The sequence below is a fragment of the Leucoraja erinacea genome, chromosome 9 (genome assembly GCF_028641065.1).
Source record: "Leucoraja erinacea ecotype New England chromosome 9, Leri_hhj_1, whole genome shotgun sequence".
NCBI lineage: Eukaryota > Metazoa > Chordata > Chondrichthyes > Rajiformes > Rajidae > Leucoraja > Leucoraja erinaceus.
In genome coordinates this window covers 20,868,226-20,888,880 of record NC_073385.1, presented here as the reverse complement: position 1 = coordinate 20,888,880, position 20,655 = coordinate 20,868,226, and the positions used below count along the sequence as shown (strand labels likewise).

At 51.6% G+C, this 20,655-nt stretch overlaps 3 protein-coding genes across 6 annotated transcripts in view; 1 reads left to right on the top strand and 2 right to left on the bottom strand.

The window, feature by feature from the left end:
• mlh3 (mutL homolog 3 (E. coli)) overlaps positions 1 to 3,240 on the bottom strand; it is a 44,367-nt gene extending 41,127 nt beyond the window's left edge. For all 3 annotated transcript variants that reach the window (XR_008723978.1, XM_055640297.1, XM_055640298.1), the window contains exon 1: positions 19 to 3,240. Coding sequence is in view for 2 of the 3 variants with exons in the window: in XM_055640297.1 (XP_055496272.1) it covers positions 19 to 3,190 (3,172 nt within the window). In the remaining variant the exon portion in view is untranslated. The remainder of the gene's footprint in view (positions 1 to 18) is intronic.
• erg28 (ergosterol biosynthesis 28 homolog) lies at positions 3,119 to 14,290 on the top strand. Its single transcript, XM_055640300.1, has 6 exons — positions 3,119 to 3,297; positions 6,189 to 6,366; positions 9,381 to 9,514; positions 9,838 to 9,928; positions 10,910 to 11,028; positions 14,084 to 14,290. The coding sequence occupies exons 3-6, from the start codon at positions 9,382 to 9,384 to the stop codon at positions 14,170 to 14,172; spliced, it is 432 nt and encodes a 143-aa protein (XP_055496275.1). The 5' UTR covers positions 3,119 to 3,297; positions 6,189 to 6,366; position 9,381; the 3' UTR covers positions 14,173 to 14,290.
• A 1,085-nt stretch (positions 14,291 to 15,375) lies between these two features.
• The window catches only part of flvcr2a (FLVCR heme transporter 2a), an 81,219-nt gene continuing 75,939 nt past the window's right edge, over positions 15,376 to 20,655 (bottom strand). The window contains exons 11-12 of one of the 2 annotated variants that reach the window (XM_055640295.1): positions 18,631 to 18,720; positions 15,376 to 16,491 (exon numbers count right to left, since the gene is read on the bottom strand). In XM_055640295.1, coding sequence (XP_055496270.1) covers positions 16,426 to 16,491; positions 18,631 to 18,720 — 156 coding nt within the window. In that variant the 3' untranslated portion in view covers positions 15,376 to 16,425. The remainder of the gene's footprint in view (positions 16,492 to 18,630; positions 18,721 to 20,655) is intronic. The other variant, XM_055640296.1, reaches the window with a different exon arrangement.

Below are 20,655 nucleotides of genomic sequence, written 5' to 3'. Positions count from 1 at the left end.
TTTCTTTAAAACACTCACCAGTCTTTGTGAGGACATTCACTGCCATGGTTGTGAAGTCTTTAGTGCAAGCGGCTCGAGTCTGGGGCTCTGTTGGAAGGTCGTAACAACTCACTCCAGTCGCATTGTTCACATACATTGTCTTCCCCACAGACCCATCAAAGTACTGCAGCCATTCTGAAGCTAAACCTTCCCAAGCATCACCTTCACAGGTCTCCACACAAACCTCTGCCCCATCAGGTAACGCTCCTGGGTGAATACATGTGGCGTCAGATTCCTCCCGCCTCATCACCAAGTCTCCAACCTTGTTCGCTTCAACAGCTCCATCACTGTGGGCCTGGTCATCAATGTGCAGCTGAGTCTGTGTACTGGTCCCAACTTCAGTTACAGCACCAGACAATGTCCCTGGACAAGGCTCTCTGTGAATCACAGCAAGGGTGCTTTCTCTTTCAGTGCAGCTTTCCTGACACTCCTCTCTTCCGACACCTTTTTCAGACTCTGTTGCTGCTGAGGGGATTGGTTCTGGAGGTGAACATGTTGCTGATTCCTCTCCCAGTTGCAGCAGCCTCCAGGAGCTCCGGCACAGAGGAGAACAGTCTGCCAAACTCCCAACAGTGGGCTCGTAATTCTTCTCTCCCTCACATTGGCCATGTTTTAATCTGGACAACTTCGCAGCCAAGGTTCTTGGTTCAAGGTTCTTGGTTTGTGAATGAGTAGGTGGGGCAATATTACTGGGCAATACTTTGGGTACATGTTCAGCTGTCAAGCTGATGTCACGAGAACACAAAGTCGTAAGAAACCCATCATAGCCAGGCTGGTCGTGCAGTAAACTCTCCGTCTGGGTGTTATCAGTGCACCGAGCCTGCTTCACATTTTCTGCCTCTTTGATTCCTGTCACATTCACGAGTCGGGATGTCATGTTGGGATCGCGGTGAGATAGCACAGTGCCTTGGGAGGAGCTGCCTCTGTCCTGACCACCACCCTTTGCGTATTCTCTTCTGAAGGCATCCAATGATCCGGTAATTGGAGGCATGCTCAGCTTTCTGTGGAACCTGGCTTGAGCATAAACACAGCTAGCAGCATCTCTGCTCCTGGACTCCGGTGCCAAGCCCATCCCAGGTGTGATCATAGATTCAGCAACCTCGTGAGACTGCCAACTACTCGGAATTTCCTGACCTTTATTCACACGTGTTTGGGGTGGGATTTTCTTGGTGGTGCTCCATAGCGCTCTGCCCCCAGACGAGAGCTGCCTTTGTCCCTTATTCAACCTCTCGTTAGTATCCCAGGCACTCATGGGACCTGGGTGGAAGAGGTCACTGTCCACAGAGCTTGTGTTTGCAAGCTCAAACGCTTTCATCTGCTTGGGGATGACATGGGTTATGAGACCTGTGACACAAAGTTCCACTCCAACTCCCTGAACCTTCCCGTGTGCCTGCTTTCCCGATACCCCTCCCTGCCCTGTCTGTGAGCCACCAGTGTCCCCTGCTGCTCCCTGCACCCCCTCTCCCGGTGACGAGGTCTCACTCTCATAAGCAGCAGCAAGCTGCTGAATGCCATCTCCTTGTGCCAGCACGCTCTGTGTGCTGTGCTGCTCCTCTGCCCGCTGGGTCTCAGGACTGTCACAGCCACTTACTTTGCCCAGGGGGCTATCACATGGGGACACGCCACACACATTTGTCTGCTGACCAGCAATGTGCCGGTGGCATCTTGGGGCTTCAGTAGAGTGTGGGGCAGTGCCCAAAGGTTCTTCACCTTCCACATCCAATGCCCCATCCTTCTCAACAGTGGCAGCATCCTCCTGAGAAGTGTCTGGTACAGCAGCTTGCCTGTGCACACACTTGGACTGCACTGCTGTCCTTTCATTAATGAACACTGGCTGTGGGTTGAGTGTAGGCAGCTGGATAGTTTGTTGCTCCTCAGAGGGGTCCAGCAGTAGTTGGTGCTTGGACAGGAAGGCACGGACCCCCTCTTCCAGACAGCTGAGCAGCAGGTCCCACGCGGTGAACTCCAGCAGGGTGCGCCCAGTCTCCCAGCACGCATCGTACTGGCTATGGCCACAGCTAATGTTGATGATGTAGACAGGGTGCAGGTCAGAGGCTGCACGGGTGCCAATGCATGGGCCTGCCCTGCAGATTGCACTGTGCCGGTGGATCAGCAGGTCCAGCTGCTTGTGCACACGCGTCTTCAGCACCAGCCGCCCGTTGATGAAGATCAGGCGCTGGGCCTTGGTATGGTGGCCCTCACGGCAGATGTAGCCCCTCATGTGGAAGTGGCCATTAGAGTGCTGGACAGGGCCCAGAGCTGCCGCTTTTTGCGCCCCGTAGATCTGAGCAAAGCGAGCCGGCACGTTGCTGGCTTTAGGGAGCCGTACCACCAGGGAGCCGGCGGCAGCGGCAGAGGCCTCGTTACGCACGGTGAAAGAGACACTCGGGTGCAGGAGGCTGAGGGCCTGGAGCCTGTGGCGGATCTGCTCCCACTCCAGGCCCTGCCCCATGCGGCGGCTCCTCACCGGCAAGCGGTGGAACAGGCCGCACACCGTGACAGTGGTGCCGGGGCTGGGCCGAGGAGTCTCTGCCTCGTACACTGGCCGTGCCTGACCGTCCCGGAACAGCTTGACCCAGGTCTGGCTGCCCCCACCCTTGGGCCTGCTCACTATCTCCAGCACGGACGATAGGTCAGCAATGCTGGCCAGGGCCTCGCCACGGCAACCCGGGCCCACGTCAGCCTCAGCCCAGGACCCACTGCTCTCTCGACCACCAGGCCCAGCACACTCTCCAGCCCAGGCCCCAGCGCCCTCGCCACCCCAGAGCCCTGGAGCCACCGCGGGCCCCCTCTCCTGCCCGGCCCCGGGTCCTACAGCAGGCTCCGCCTCCGCCCAGGCCCCGGGCCCTACTCCAGGGCCCTGTGTGTGGCCGGGCCCCGCCTCAGGCCGGGCCGCGCGCCCGCTGTGGTAGCGCGCTCCCGCCAGCTCCGCGGCCGCGCGCTCCAGCCCCGCGCCGTTGTCCGCCACCTGCACGCGCCCGACCTGCGCGTGCACGCGCGCCGCAGCACAGCCGCAGCCGGCCGCCAGGCTGTTGAGCAGCAGCTCCTCCAGGCAGCGGCCGAGCGTCGGCACCGTCACGGCGGAGCGCAGCAAGGCCCGCACGCCACCCGGCAAGGAGTGCAGCGCGACCGGCCGTCGCTCCTCGCCCATCGCAGCGCCTCGCCTCGCCCTGCAGGCCCCGTTACTGCAGCAACGCAGTCCCGGCACCCCCCCCCCCCCCCCCCCCGTGCCCGAGAGGACTGTGGGAGATGTAGTTGGTGAGTACACTGCGGCGCGTGCGCAGCACACCGCGCTGAGGCCGATGGGAGATGTTGTTCCATTTGAGGCTGCGGCGCATGCGCACAACGTAGTTGCAGAGAGGACTGTGGGAGTTGTCGTTTGTTCCAAGGGGCAGTTGTGTGGAGATGGACACAAAGTATTGGAGTAACTTAGCAGCACAGGGAGCAACTCTGGAGAGAAGGAATGAGGGACGTTTCGGGTCGACACCATTCTTCAGACTGAGAGTCAGGGGAGATGCAAATGTAAAGAGTAGGAAGGAAGTTCAGATGCTGGTTTAAACCAAAGACAAAACCCAAAACGCACCCAATCCTTCTCTCCAGCCTGTTCCTCTGAGTTGCTCCAGCATTTTGTGTCTACCTTAAAAAAAAAAGGAAAGATTCTATGTTTCTTTGATTCTATGTTTCAATGATGCAATGTTTAGAAACAAATAAAGAAACGTAGATAAATACGTGCAAGAGTAGGCCATTTGGCCCTTCGAACCAGCACCGCCATTTATTGTGATCATGACTGATCATCCACACTCAGTACCCCGTTCCTGCCTTCTCCCCATATCCCCTGACTCCGCTATCTTTAAGAGCCCTATCCCCAACACTCGCTTGAAAGCATACAGAGAATTGGCCTCCACTGCCGTCTGAGGTAGAGAATTGCACAGACTCACAACCTTCTGTGTGAAAAAGTGTTTCCTCATCTCCGTTCTAAATGGCTTACCCCTTATTCTTAAACAGTGGCCCTTGGTTCTGGACTCCCCCAACATCAGGAACATGTTTAACTGACATGTTGGTCTGGCTCGCCTCAACGGAGCTGCAGGTCTAAAAGACATATGGCAGAAGAGAAGAAGGGAACATGTTTCCTGCATCTACCGTGTCCAAACCCTTAATAATCTTATATGTTTCAATAAGATACCCTCTCATCCTTCTAAATTCCAAAGTATACGAGCCCAGCCTCTCCATTCTATCAACATATGACAGTCCCGCCATCCTGGGAATTAACCTCGTGAACCTACGCTGCACACCCTCAATAGCAAGAATGTCCTTCCTCAAATTTGGAGACCAAAACTGCACACAATACTGCAGGTGTGGTCTCACTAGGGCCCTGCACAACTGCAGAAGGACCTATTTGCTCCTATACTCAACTCTTGTTATGAAGGCCAACATGCCATTCACTTTCTTCTCTGCCTGCTGTACCTGCATGCTTACTTTCATTGACTGATGAACAAGGGCCCCCAGATCTCGTTGTACTTCCCCCTTCCCCAACTTGACACCATTCAGATATTAATCTGCCTTCCTGTTTTTGCCACCAAAGTGGATAACTTCACATTTATCCACATTAAACTGCATCTGCCCATTCATCTGCCCATTCACCAACCTGTCCAAGTCATCCTGCATCATAGCATCCTCCTCACAGTTCACACTGCCACACAGCTTTGTGTCATCTGCAAATTTGCTAATGTTACTTTTAATCCATCCAAATCATTGATGTATATTGTAAATAGCTGCGGTCCTAGCACCGAGCCTTGCGGTACCTCATTAGCCACTGCCTGCCATTCTAAAAGGGACCCGTTAATCCCTACTCTTTGTTTCCTTTCTGCCAACCACTTCTCTATCCATGTCGGCACTCTACCCCCAATAACATGTGCCATAATTTTGCTCACTAATCTCCTATGTGGGATCTTATCAAATGCTTTCTGAAAGTCCAGGTACACTACATCCACTGGCTCTCCCATGTCCATTTTCTTAGTTACATCTTCAAAAAATTCCAGAAGATTAGTCAAGCATGATTTCCCTTTCGTAAATCCATGCTGACTCGGACCGATCCTGTTACTGCTATCCAAATGTGCGGCTATCTCATCTTTTATAATTGACTCCAACATCTTCCCCACCACCAATGTCAGGCTAACTGGAGATCCTGAGTCTATAGAACATTGGAAAATTATCATCAATGCATCCACTATTTCTAGAGCCACTTCCTTAAGTACCCTGGGATGCAGACCATCAGACCCTGGGGATTTATCATCCTTCAGTCCCATCAGTCTATCGAACACCATTTCCTGCCTAATGTGGATTTCCTTCAGTTCCTCTGTCACCCCAGATCCTCTGGCCACTACTATATCAGGAAGATTGTGTCCTCCTTAGTGAAGTCAGATCCAAAGTACCTGTTCAACTCATCTGCCATTTCCTTGTTCCCCATAACAAATTCACTTTTTTCGGTCTTCAAGGGTCCAATTTTGGTCTTAACTAATTTTTTCCTCTTCCATATAACCATATAACAATTACAGCAAGGAAACAGGCCATCTCGGCCCTTCTAGTCCGTGCCGAACACGTATTCTCCCCTAGTCCCATCTACCTGCACTCAGACCATAACCCTCCATTCCTTTCCCGTCCAAATAACTATCCAATTTATTTTTAAATGATAAAATTAAACCTGCCTCCACCAACTTCACTGGAAGCTCATTCCACACAGCTACCACTCTCTGAGTAAAGAAGTTGCCCCTCATGTTACCCCTAAACTTCTGTCCCTTAATTTTCAAGTCATGTCCTCTTGTTTGAATCTTCCCTACTCTCAGTGGGAAAAGCTTATCCACGTCAACTCTGTCTATCCCTCTCATCATTTTAAAGACCTCTATCAAGTCCCCCCTTAACCTTCTGCGCTCCAAAGAATAAAGACCCAACTTGTTCAACCATTTTCTGTAACTTAGTTGCTGAAACCCAGGCAACATTCGAGTAAATCTCCTCTGTACTCTCTCTATTTTGTTGACATCCTTCCTATAATTAGGCCACCATTGTGCTGCCTTCTCCCCGTAAGCCCTGCACAGGGCCAGAGTGCATGTTTATTACACCAGATGTGATGGGTTCAATGTTGTCTTTGCCAGTGGTACCACTGATGGCCAGAGTGGGAAGTTGCTGATAAAGTTAACGGCATCGTTGAGACGTGGTGTTGAGCAGCTCGTCATCTCAGATCGGGGCTGGAGACGAAGGCAACGATTACAACCACACCTTGGACAGACTTGGATTATTTACTCTGGAACAACGAAGGCTTAGACCTGACAGGTTTATATGATGAGTTACATTCGCCCCTCCTCTCACACTCACTCTCTCCCCTCCCCCTCACACTCACCTGCTCATCACTCAACCTCTCGCGCACACTCACTCACCCCACATCACACTGTCTCAGTTCAATTTAGTTTTTCCAGTTATAGAATCATTGAGAGATAAAGTATGGAATCAGGCCCTTCGGCTCAACTCGCCCGCACCGGCCAACATGTCCCAGCTACCCTAGTCCCACTCACCTGCGCTTGGTCCATATCCCTCCAAACCTGTCCTATCCATGTACCTGTCTAACTGTTTCTTAAACGATGGGATAGTCCCAGCCTCAACTACCTCCTCTGGCACTCACTACCCTCTGTGTGAAAAAGTTACCCACTCCTCGAATTCCTATTAAATCTTTTCCCCTTCACCTTGAACCTATGTCCTCTTGTCCTCAATTCACCTACTCTGGGCAAGAGACTCTGTGCATCTACCTGATTTATTCCTCTCAAGATTTTGTATACCTCTATAAGATCTCCCCTCATCAATATACAATAGGCGCAGGGGTAGGCCATTCGGCCCTTCGAGCCAGCACTGCCATTCACTGTGATCATCCACACTCAGTACCCCATTCCTGCCTTTTCCCCATATCCCCTATACCTCTACAAGATCTCCTCCTATGCTCCATGGAATAGAGACCCAGCCTACTCAACCTCTCCTTAGACTCACACCCTCTAGTCCTGGCAACATCCTCGTAATTTCTTTCTGAACCCTTTCAAGCTTGACAACATCTTTCCTATAACATGGTGCCCAGAACTGAACACAATATTCTAAATGTTGTCTCACCAACATCTTATACAACTGCAACATGACCTCCCAACTTCTATGCTCAATACTCTGACTGACTGAAGGTCAAAGTGCCAAAAGCCTTTTTGACCACCTTATCTACCTGTGACTCGACCTTCAAGGAACCATGCACCTGTACTCCTAGATCACTCTCCTCTACAACACTAACCAGAGGCCTACCATTCACTGTGTAGGTCCTGCCCTTGTTCGACGTCCCAAAATGCATCACCTCACACTTCTCTGTATTAAATTCCATCAACCATTCCTCCGCCCACCTGGCCAATCGATCCAGATCCTGCTGCAATCGTTCACAACCATCTTCACTATCTGCAAAACCACTCACTTTTGTATCATCAGCAAACTTGCTAATCTTGCCATGTATGTTCTCATCCAAATCATTGATGTAGATGACAAACAGTAACGGGCCCAGCACCGAACCCTGAGGCACACCACTAGTCACAGGCCTCCAGTCCAAGAAGCAACATTCCACCATCACCCTCTGCTTCCTTCCATGGAGCCAATTTCCTTGTCGAACGCCTGACTGAAGCCCATATATACAACGTCTACAGCTCTGCCCTCATCAACCTCCTTGGTCACGTCTTCAAAAAACTCAATCAGATTTGTGAGACACGGCCTCCCACGTACAAAACCATGCTGACTATCCCTAATCAACCCTTGTCCATCTAACTGCATGTATATCCTATCCCTCAGAATACTCTCTAGTAACTTTCCAACTACAGATGTTAAGGTCACTGGCCTATAGTTCCCAGCATTTTCCCTGCAGCCCTTCTTGAATAGAGGCACAACATTTCCCACCCTCCAGTCTTCTGGCATCTCTCCTGTATTTAAAGACGACTCGTAAATTTCAACCAGAGCTCCTGCAATTTCCTCTCTAGTTTCCCACAATGTCCTCGGATATATCTGATCAAGGTCCCTAGAGATTTGTCTACCTTCAAACACGACAGCACCTTCAGTACTTCTTCGACGGTAACACTGACTGCTCTCAAGACTGGAAGTCAGTGACTGCTCCAATTTCCTCCGTCCTACTCTCTTTCTCCTCGATAAATACAGAGGAGAAATACTAATTGAGGACCTTGCCCATCTCCTGTGGCTCCACACAGAGGTGACCGCGAGATCCCACTCTCTCTCTAGTTACCCTCTTCACTATCTATAAAACCACGAACTTTTGTATCATCAGCAAATGTGCTAATCTTTTTATGTATTTATAAAATCTTTTGGGATTGTCTTTTATGCAAACTGCCAGAGCTATTTCCTGGCCCCTTTTTGCCCTTCTGATCTCCTTTTTTAGTTTACTCCTTAGTTCCCGAAACTCCTCCGGGGATGCACTTGATCCCAGCTGCCTATACTGTACCTGTCCCATGCATCCTTCTTGTTTTGACTGTCTCAATTTCCCTCGTCAACCAAGCTTCCTTACATTGAGGAGAGTCTGAAGAATGGTTTCAGCCCGAAACGTTGCCTATTTCCTTCGCTCCATAGATGCTGCATCACCCGCTGAGTCTCTCCAGCATTTATGTCTACCTTCCTTACATTTGCCTGCTTTGCCCTTCACTCTAACGGGGACGCACACATCCTGAGCTATCTTCAGTACACTTTTAAAAACATCCCACTTGGCCGATGTTCCTTTCCAACACCTCACACTTCTCTGTATTAAATTCCATCAACTATTCCTCAGCCCACCTGGCCAATCGATCCAGATCCTGCTGCAATCGTTCACAACCATCTTCACTATCTGCAAAACCACTCACTTTTGTATCATCAGCAAACTTGCTAATCTTGCCCTGTATGTTCTCATCTAAATCATTGATGTAGGTGACAAACAGTAACGGGCCCAGCACCGAACCCTGAGGCACACCGGGCAAACCAGTCAACGGAAAATAATGTTTAGTGCAAGGCAAAGCCAGACAAGAATCTGGAGGTGTGTGGCAGTCTCCCTCCCCCCACACTCACTCACTCTCCCCATTGGGACTGTATTGAAACATATGTAACTTGGTCGGTGCCGACACTGCACACCAGTGTGCTGAATGCAAAACAAAGAGTCTCACTGAACCAAGTACACGTCACATTAACATATCGGCCCTACTCTCCCCCCCCACTCACACTCTCTCCCAATTTCTCTCACCCTCACTCACACTCTCTTTCTCTCCCTCTCACACACATTATCTCCTCCCCAGGATGAGCCGGTTCATCAACGTTCTCCGCAGTTGGCTGCTGTTGGTTTCTCTCATCGCCGCGGGCAACACGGTGCAGAGCTTCCGAGACCACAGCTTCCTAGCGCACAAACTCTACACCGGCAAGCCTGCGCTCGGTGAGTGACGGGGAGAGGTGGGGGGAGGAGAGGGTGCTGTCTGCTTGTGGTCACTACAACCGTTCCCTGCTGTTCTCGCCGTGTGTAACTCTCCCCTCCCCCCTCTCTCTCTCTATCCCCCTCTCACACCCCTATCTCCCCTCTCTCTCCGCTTCTCTCCCTCCTCCCCTCTCTCCCCCCCCCCCCCCTCTCTCTCCCCCTCTATCTACCCTCTCCCCTCTCTCTTCCCCTCTCTCTCTCTCTCTCTCTCTCTCACTCACCCCCCTCCCCCCACCCGTCCCCCCTCTCTCTCACACTTCCCCTCTCTCTCTCCCCATCCCCAGTGAATGGGCTGCAGGCTCGGACGTTTGGAGTCTGGACATTGCTGTCGTCCATCATCCGCTTGTCCTGTGCTGTGGACATCCAGAACCGCACGTAGGTACCGGCAACCTTGCGTACAGTTTTGGTCTCCAAATCTGAGGAAGGACATTATTGCCATAGAGGGAGTGCAGAGACGGTTCACCAGACTGATTCCTGGGATGTCAGGACTGTCTTATGAAGAAAGACTGGATAGACTTGGGTTTATACTCTCTAGAATTTAGAAGAGTGAGAGGGGATCTTATAGAAACTTACAGAACTCTCAAGGGGTGGGACAGGCTAGATACAGGCAGATTGTTCCCGATGTTAGGGAAGTTCAGGACAAGGGGTCACAGCTTAAGGATAAGGGGGAAATCCTTTAAAACCGAGATGAGAAGAACTTTTTTCACACAGAGAGTGGTGAATCTCTGGAACTCTCTGCCACAGAGGGTAGTCGAGGCCAGTTCATTGGATATATTTAAGAGGGAGTTAGATGTGGCCCTTGTGGCTAAGGGGATCAGGGGGGATGGAGAGAAGGCAGGTACGGGATACTGAGTTGGATGATCAGCCATGATCATATTGAATGGCGGTGCAGGACCCCTTGAAGGGCCGAATGGCCTACTCCTGCACCTAATTTCTATGTTTTCTATGTCTAACCTCTGGCCGCTGAACCCTGCCCTCCTGCCTCTGACTGTGGTCCGTCCGCATTGACCCTGCCCTCCCCTGTCCCACTGGCCATATTACGGCCGCAGTGTCTGAGGGGCGGCAGCCCGGACAGCAGGATGGGTCAGTGTGGGACGGGGACACAGTGACCAGTGTGTGTGGACCTGTGTGTGGCCGGGGGGGAATAATGGGGACCAGAGACCGCTGACCACTCTGTGGACTGGGCCGGGGTGTGGACGGACAGTGACTCGTGACCGCTCTCTGTGGACCGAGCCAGGGGTGGGGAAGTGACCAGTGTGTGTGGGCTTGTGGTGGTGGGACTGGGCCAGGAGTAATGAGGGAGACAGTGACTGATGGCCGCTCTGTGTCCCACACTGACCGCTTTGTGTCCCACAGGTTGTATCACATCACTCTCTGGACCTTCATCCTGGCTTTGGGTCACTTTGTGTCCGAGTCGTTGGTTTACCACACGGCACCCATCACCATCGGTGTCATGGCACCGCTACTGGTGGCCGGTAAGTGCACATGTCTACAGCTGACCGTTCCCTCCAGCCAGCCTGGTGGCTAACCCATCCCTCAATGGCCCTGCATGTTAGTCTCCCTGTCACACCTCCCTCAGTGCACTGAGCAAGAAACAAAGTACTGGAGGAACTCAGCTTCTGAAGACCCTTCTCCCATCCTCTCCGTCCTTGAGCTGCTGTGTATTTGCTGAAGATCCCAGCAAGCCTCTGCAGTTGCTTGCGCCTCCCCCAGCGGCTTGTTTGTTTATCACTGAGCATCTGACCAGGGTCTTGTTTCCCACATTGTGCACCATCTGCCACGTTCTCTCCCCATGTACATCCTCCTCACCACTCACTGCCTCTCTCCACTACGCTCCACACTACGCTCTCCACTTACGTGGAATAATGCTTTCCACTAACGCGGACTAAAGGGGCTGTCCCACTTGGGCGACCTAATCCGTGAGTTAAGAAGAGTGTCTTCGACCTTCAAGCTCGAGGGCACTCGCCTGGAAAGCCTCGAGCTGGATCGACCGTCCGCGTTGAAACCGAGAGCTGGATCGACCGACTGCACACACGCAAACACATCGCGAAAGCGGGGGCCAGGGATAGCGGGGGTGCGCTGTCTGCGCGATGAAGAGGAAGGTAAACGGCTGCCACAGTGAATGGTAAGAGGGTGGGGGGGGGGGGGGGGGGGGGAGAGAAGTGGAGAGAGTGGGGGAGTGAAAAGGGGGGGAAGGAGTGGAGACACTTTTACCTATCGGTCGGTTTTCCCCGATCCTGAAAACTCTAATGAGCCAATCGAAATGCCCAGTCAACGAAGGAGATTGCCCTCGACTGCCTGTAACTAGTGACCCCACTCCACTGCACTACGAGTTAAAAAGAACCATGCCGACCAAATTTTACTCGCGGAAATATTTTCAACATGTTGAAAAAAATATCCGCGACCTAGCTGAGGCCACGAGTATTCGGGAACTTCCCTTGAGCATGAAGGAGAGTTCCAGCGACCTCATAGGACCTCCCAGGACCATGTGTCGACCATGCTGCTAGTTTAAAGGTCGAAGACACTCTTCTAAACTCGCAGATTAGGTTGCCCAAGTGGGACAGGCCCTTAACACTCTCCACTAACACGGACTAATACTCTCCACTAACGTGGACTAATAACATTCTCCACTAACGCGGGCTAATACGCTCCACTAACGCGGGGCTAATACTCTCCACTAACGCGGGCTAATACTCTCCACTAACGCGGGCTAATACGCTCCACTAACGCGGGCTAATACTCTCCACTAACGCGGGCTAATACTCTCCACTAACGCGGGCTAATACTCTCCACTAACGCGGGCTAATACTCTCCACTAACACGGGCTAATACTCTCCACTAACGCGGGCAAATACTCTCCACTAACGTGGGCTAATACTCTCCACTGACGTGGACTAATACTCTCCACTGACGTGGGCTAATACTCTCCACTGACGTGGACTAATACTCTCCACTGACGTGGACTAATACTCTCCACTAACGTGGGCTAATACTCTCCACTAACCCTCTCTAGCCCCATTGTTGGAGATTGTGAATGCTTGGGGGCCAGGATTGGGCAGTGTGGCACATCTACCCAATCACTAAACCAACCACATCCTTTCTGCACAGTAACCCATGTACACACACACAGTACATGTGGACTACTGTTTTGTGCAACTTGCCTTTTATCAGCCTTTACGTCCACCTTACCTCCCAGCTAATGCCAAAGGTTACACATGTTTCTGTGGAGCAGTGATGCCTCGGCCATACCATACAATGTTATGAGCGTCCAGTCACCATGTCAGTCATTCAGCACAGAAACAGGCCCTTCGACCCATCTTGCCCATGCCCACCAAGGTGCCCCATCTACACTAGTCTCACCTGCCCACATGTGGCACAAATCCCTCTAAATCTTTCCTCTCCATGTCTAAATCTCATTTAAATGTTGTGATAGCGCCTGCCTCAACCTCTGTCAGCTCATTCCATATACCCATCACCCTCGGGTTCCTATTAAATCCTTCCCCCTCTCACCGTAAACCGCATCTCATGTACGGGTGTCAGGGGTTATGGGGAGAAAGCAGAATGGGGTTAGGAGGGAGCGATAGATCAGGCATGATTGAATGGTGGAGTAGGCTTGATGGACCGAATGGCCTAATTCTACTCCTATTCCTTATGACCTGCAATCTTTAGTTTTGGACTCTCCTTCCCTGGGTAAAAGTCTTTGACCATTCACCTTCTCAGTGCCCCCTGTGATTTTATAATCCTCTATAAACTCACCCCTCCGTCTCCTATGATTTGAGGAATAGATGCAGCCTATCCAGCCCTCCTTATAACACAAACCCATGCCAGGAATATCCTTATAAATGTCCTTTGCACAAAGCAGTGATCGTGTGTGACAGAATTGTACACAGATCTCTAAATCTGGTCTCACCACCCCCTTGCACAGTTGTAGCTTGACATCCCAACTCATGCCCTGACCGATGAAGGCACGTCTTCACCACCCTGTCTACCTGGGTCGCTACCTGCATGGACTATGTACCTGCATCCTGGGATTCTCCAGGGGTCCCATCGTGTACTGTACGTGATTAGGACCCCAGGTACCAAACACCTCACATTTATCTGCCATTCCTCAGCCCATTGGCCTGTTTAATTGAGATCTTAGATAACTTTCTTCACTGTCCACCTCACCACCAATGTGGGTGTCATCCACAACATTATTAACCATGCCACCTACATTCATGGTTTATATATATAAGGAACAACGATGGCCCTAGCACCGATGCCTGAGATACACCACTTGTTACAGGCCTCTGTCTCCTACCTTCAGGCTAACCTTGCATCCATTTGGCTAGCTTACACTGGATCTCAGACCAACATACCCATGACCAATATCACGGGTATATTGTCAAAGGCCTTGCTCAAGTCCATGTAGAAAACATCCACTGCCCTGCTCTCATCAGTCTTCTTGGTCTTGGCCTTCCACAGGGGAGCAGCTCTGCATTGCTGGTGCCACCACCCCATCCCGCTGACCGTTGACCTTCTGTCCCACAGGCTTCTCCATCCTGGGAATGCTGATGGGATTTCAGTACCTGGAAGAGTCTCAGGAAGTGGCTGCAATCCCATTCAAGAAGAGAAAATGAGCAGAGAGGCAGAGGTGACTGACCGGCGAGCACCCACTCCCCACGGCCACAGGGTGCGGGGTACTGGCCACACTGCTGTCCCTGTCAGTAAATGCTGGCGTTGAAAACTCCAGTCGCTATGTTTTACCCATATGCCCCCCTCCGCTGCCCCCCCCCCCTCTGCTGCCCCCTCCTCCCCCCCCCCCCCCCCTCCGCCCCCCCCCCCCCTGCTGCCCCCCCCCCCCCTCCGCCCATGGAAACCCCGCAAGCGGAATGGATGATTCCACTCGTGGAAGTGTCTAGAACCAGAGGTCACAGCCACACAATAAAAGCATGTACCTACAAAATATAGATAAAGAGGAATTTATTTGGTCAGATGGTGGTGAATCTGTGAAATTTATTGCCACAGATGGCAGTGGAGGCCAAGCAATGAGTGATTTTTAAGGCACAGATTGACAGGATTTGTAAGGGTATCAAATGTTATGGGGAAAAGGTAGAAGAATGGGGATGAGAGGAAAAACAGATCAACCATGATTGAGTGACAGAGTGGAGTCGGTGGGCCGAATGGCCTAATTGTGTTCTTGTGTCTTATGGTCTAATCTTGCCACAAGAGGGTGGCTGGAATCTGGAGCAGAGAGGGTGGAGTGGGGGTCTAGGTCCATTGATGCCATGGACCTAGTGCTGGGAACTGGGGCCTCACTTGCCATGGTTTACCCTGGTGGTGTTGTCACCTTGTGGTGGGGCTGTTCAAAGGTGGCCATACAGCACGGAAACAGGCCCTTCCGCCCAGCTTGCCTATGCCAACCAACACACCCATCTACACCAGTCCCACCTGCCCACCTTCGGTCCATATCCATCTAACCCTGTTATATACATGTACCTGTCCAAACGTCTCTCAAACGTTATGCTAGCACATTATGACAGTAACGATGTAGTGTGTGGATGTCCATACCTCAGGTCAGTGACATAGCTCCGGTGTGTACTAGTGGATGGTCAGACACTGGTCCAGACCGCCCGACGTCAGTATCCGTGGGTCCGTGTCTGCGGGTCAGTGTCGGTGTCTGTGCGGGTCCGTGTCTGCGGGTCAGTGTCGGTGTCTGTGCGGGTCCGTGTCGGTGGGTCAGTGTCAGTGTCGGTGCGGGTCTGTACCAGTATAGGGTCAGACACTGCTCTAGTCTGTGTCGCTGTGACACCGTTCAGGAAATCACTGGGTCAGAGTCACAAATGTTGAGCAATTATTGCTGAGAGTTTATTCATAATTCCAAACCCATTCCATTCTTTCAATTTAAAATCCCACCCACTGATGCGCGGTTCATGCTGCTATTTTCCCAAATGTGGGGACTAAATCTCCTGGTCTCTCTGGGACAGCCCAGTCCACCGGCAGTGATGCTGCCCACCCAGTGAGGCGATCAGATACTGACCACTGCGACAGGGATCTCTCTGGGACAGCCCAGTCCACATCGGCAGTGATGCCGCCCTGCTACTCTGGCCACTCAGTTGCTGCCCACTGTGGCCTCAGACCACAGAGATGCAGACATGACCAGCAGGTTCTCTGACCGTCCTGTCCCCTGCAATGTGGGAGTAATGCAAGGACACTGGGCCTGTCAGCCTTTCCCTCTCTGTGCGGGAAGGCTTTGTAGATTTGTAAAGTGCATTGATGGTGTTTCTCTACATCACTGGACTTGCCCCAAAACATCATAAAGTGGCCTGCTGTACAGACACGTAAACATATAGTGCAGGACTCCTACATTGTCCCTGTACTCACTGCCCATCGCACACGTCCCCTCATCCCACTAACTGAGGGGCCACTAACCGAGATTGCACTGACCCAGGACCCCTTCATACTACTTACTGGGAGGGGCCACTGAACGAGGCCCCCTTCATCCCACTAACCGAGGGCCCTCTGAACCCACTGACTGAGGGGCCACTGACCAAGATCCCCGTGATCCCACTGACCCAGAGCTCAGCCCTGTTCGCTGTCCCTCGACAAGACGAGAGATTTTATTGGTGTCCAGAATGAGGAAAAGAGCAGCACGCTGACATCTTACATTGCGCGAGTTAAATTAATAACAACGTGATTACAGAGCAACACAGGTAGAAAATACATCAACAGTTCCTGCTAGAGAAGTGATCAAGGATACTTATATAAAACATTACTTTGGCAAATCAGTTTGGTAAAGTGTGCAGGACAAGTCCCTGCTGCCCAGCAGGCAGGTCCTGATGCTCACTGGCACCACAGCTGCAGCCACCCCAGGCTGGCTGGCCGGATACTCATCACAGCGTGGCTTCATTCAGGATGATGGAGCTGCAGATTCCTTCTTCAGCCTTGCGGGATAAACGCTGTGGGACATGCAGAATCACCATTGTTAGGCACCAGCACCAATGTACTCTAACCCACCACCCCACACCCCAAAGGGTCATGAACACCTAGACACATCAGTACAGCACAGGAACACAATGTCAGTGCCAAACACAATGCCAAGACCACTCTGATCTGCCTGCACGTGGTTCATACCCCTTCATTCCCTGCACCTATTCCACGCATGTGGTGTGTCTCCAGCACTACCCCTGCAACCTGACCCAGCTTCTGTTGTAGATGCACACAAACACTTAGCAGGTCAACATTCTGACCCGGGCTCTGTGGCTGAAACCTTCACTCTTCCTCATGCTAGGGAGGGGAGAGGCCATCCAACCCTCGGTCCTGCCACACAGTGACAGCAGGAAGCCATTCAGCCCGTCATGCACTGCTAGGTGACAGTAGATGTGCAGATGCCAAGTCCCTGTTCTTTGCCGTGTCCAGCCCGTTCCAAAGTGCCCCCAGCACCCCACCCATTCCCTTTGGAAGGTTTCCCATTGACAGAGGGGTCTAACAGCAGTTTAACAAGGAACCACAGCCTCCGCTCCAATGCCACGCAGTGTACATGGAGTAGGGGTACAGTAACACAGGGTACGCAGCGTGGGGGTACAGTAACAGTGTGTACACGGAGTGGGGATACAGTCTCATTCAAATCATTGACATAAACCACAAACAGCAACGGACCCAGCTCCGAAACCACGAGGCACACTAGTCTCAGGCCTCCAGTCCAAAATGCAACCTTCCACCATCACCCTCTGCTTCCTTCCATGAAGCCAATTCTCTATCCAGTCTGAAGAAGGGTTTCGACTTGAAACGTTACCCATTCCTTCTCTCCAGAGATGCTGCCTGTCTCGCTCAGTTATTTTGTCTACTCTCTATCCAGTGGGCTGGATCCCATGGCATCTAAGAGACACACCTGATCCCAGCTGCCTATACCCGTCCCATGCTTCCTTTTTCCTGATCAGAGCCACAATCTTTCTCATCATCCAAGCACCCTTCCTCCCCACCTGCCGTGACCTTCATTCTAACAGGAACATGCATGACTTGAACTCTTTGTCACCCCACTTTTAAAAGCACACCCCACTTTCCCCACATTCTGCAAACAACCTCCTCCATTCAACTTCAGCAAGTACGGTGTATTACCATCAAAGTTGGCCTTGTCCTAATTCACAATTTTAACTTGTAGCTCTGCCCCGACTTTATCCATCACTATTTTAAAGTTAATAGAACAGTGGTTGCTGGTCCCAAAAGGCTCAGCCATGGACACTTCATCCACCTGCCTGTTCCAATTTCTTGAGTAGACCAAGCTTTGCTCTCCTCAATCAAGCCCTGGGGTTCATCCACCTTTATGATTTGTCAGACCTCAAGCACTCTCTTCTTCTCTAACATAGACTGCCTCCAGACCTCACAAGCACTTACCCACCCTCCCGACCTGGCCCTGGTCCCACCATCCAACACCAGCTACCCTCTTCACCAGCTGTGTGTGCGGTGAGGTGGGGGAGCCTGTAGCTGGGCACCAGTGAGTTATCCACATCTTTCTCCACAGTAAACACAGCTGAGAAATATTCATTCAACACCTTGCCCCTTGATGCATCTTTACCGGGCTCTATTCTTTCACTAATTACTATTTTTCTCTTAATGTAGAATTGCTTTGGTTTCTCCTTTCCCTTATCTGCCAAAGATTGTGGATGATCAGCCATGATCACATTGAATGGCAGTGCTGGCTCGAAGGGCCGAATGGCCTACTCCTGCACCTATTGTCAATCTTGGGTCCCTATTTGCCCTCCTGATTGCCCTTTGTGTACTTATCATTGAGAAGACAGCTGGGATCAGGAATCTCTTGAGGGATTGTCCTGTTCCTTGACCAAAGCCTTGGACCGACTGATGGAAGATCTCACCTGTGTGGCCTGGCTCCATGCAGGCTGCCTTGTTGACTCTTCCCTTGTCATAGTAAAGGCACACACTGTGCTCAGCAGTAGGACTGGACATTGCACTGGACAGTCCACAACTAGCCTTACCCAAGTTACCTAGTGGTGTGCAGGGAGTTCTGTGGCCACTGCGGCCAGATGCAGGCGACTCAAACCAAAAGTCAACCGTAAGCAGAAAATGATTCTAAATCCTACCTCCGATGGCAACAAGCGAAGAGGGAAGATGAATGAGGAAATCATGGAGGTTGTAGAGCCGTAACCGAGAAGGTGACTTGTTGCTATGCTCTGTAATATACACGCTACACGTCATTAGATGTAAATGATCAGACATGTTAGTGCTGTGCTCTACGCGAGCGGCAGCAAGCCAACACCATGCACCCTGTCCAAACTATAGCAGCAGCCACCAACAAACACCATGCAGACCCTGCGGCTACACATTGTCTAAACTATAGCAGCAGCCACCACCTCCATGCAGACCCTGCGGCTACACACTGTCCATCCACAGACCCCGTGGTCCACACACCTGTGCAACCTACTGAAGCAGCCACCACCCCACACCCTGGCACAGCACCGGGGAACACCCACATGCCAGCAAGCGGCTCCTCGGTGCTGGCCAACCAACCGGGCCTAGGACCCACCATCCAGCAACACCAGCTGCCCTCTGGCCACCCTCGTCTCTACAATAGGTGGGTGTGCAGGGAGGGAGGGAGGGGGCCATTGGGGAGGTCAGAGCTGGGCACCAGTGTGTTACAGTGGATGTACCTCTGTGTCACAGAGTGGCACTGGTCAAAGACAGGGTTGTAGGAGGGTTATTTCACACAGAAACCTCCATGAGGAACTGGGTGTAGGATGAGTGACCTCAGTTCTAGCCTCAGTAAACCTTGGAGATCAAACGTAAAGTTATCAGGCAACTGACCCACCATCTCACAACTAGAGAGCAGTCCTAACCTCCTATCTATCTTATTGGAGAGCCTCAGACCATCTTAACTGGACTTTATCTTGCACTAAACATTATTCCCTTATCCTGTATCTGTACACTGTGGGTGGCGTGATTGTAATCACGTATAGTCTTTCCGCTGACTGGATAGCATGCAACACTGTAGCTCAGTGCAGGTGACAATAAACGAAACTAAAAGTGAAATCATGGCATTTGTCCAAAGCCAGCTGTGGTTTCTAACGCTGGGAGCCAGCGGCGCTGGGGTGGGGGGTGAACTGGGGGATCTGGGGGAGGGGGGACGACGACAACTGAGGTTGTTTAGAAAGTGTAAAAGCTCCAATGGGACCAGTTCAGGGAGAAGACAGTTTGGGGGGGGAGGTCAGAGGCAGCTGGGTGATAGCTCCCAGTGGAGAGGGTTACTGTGCTATGCGCCCCATCTACTACCCAAAGGCACATCTTCCCTTGGGTGTGGGCCCTGCAGGGCTGCCGCTGTTGCTGGACACGAGAGCCCATCGAATGTTAAAGTGCAGCAGCAGCACCAAGCAAAGGTCAGATGTGATCACAGGAAGGGTTCTTGTGATTCCACATCGCCATTGTTCACACCCACGAGTGCAACACACACGACCACAAGGCATTCTTCTGCTACAGACCAGAGCAGATACTGGGCAGGGATTTCTGATTGAGCACTGGCTGGGATGTTAGTCAAAGACGGGGGTAGGGGGATGCTGAGAAATGACAAAGACTGGGCCGTACAGAGACGCTAACATTCCCCAGCCAACAGGGATCGCTAACTGAGAAAGAGTAACAAAGCAGAGAGGTTGTTGAAGCCCTCACTCAGGTTTGGTAGTCACTGGGACATTGTGGTTAATTCCAATCCCTACACTATTTGTGTAGAGCTTCTCGAGAGTGGGCAGGGAAAGATTCACGGACAGTTCCAGAGGAGAGGAGTTTCACAATATGGTGGAACACATGGTGTGTGAATGGAACCAGGACAGATATTCACATCCCTACCGAATAACTGCAGAGCTACCAGATGTGGCAGAACCCGTGTTTATAACCATTCCCTGTCCTTGCCCTTGTGCTTGGTGCCTCTATTTATAGAGCCAGTTTGTCTGCCAATTTAAAGTAGGATAATGTTGTCCTGCAGGTCACAAAACACAACTCCAGTGATGAATGTGTTGGAGCAGGGACAATGGGGGCAACTGTTGGTGAATGGTTCATGGGGCAGTGCCACAGGAATACAGAGGGATTGTTCTAATCACAGTCCTACGCACATGTCCATG

Coding starts and splice junctions, on each gene's coding strand:
- erg28 (XM_055640300.1), top strand. CDS start 9,382: ATGAGCCGGTTCATCAACGTTCTCCGCAGTTGGCTGCTGTTGGTTTCT. Junction 9,515..9,837: donor CACCGGCAAGCCTGCGCTCG/GTGAGTGACGGG, acceptor CCCCATCCCCAG/TGAATGGGCTGCAGGCTCGG. Junction 9,929..10,909: donor GTGGACATCCAGAACCGCAC/GTAGGTACCGGC, acceptor TGTGTCCCACAG/GTTGTATCACATCACTCTCT.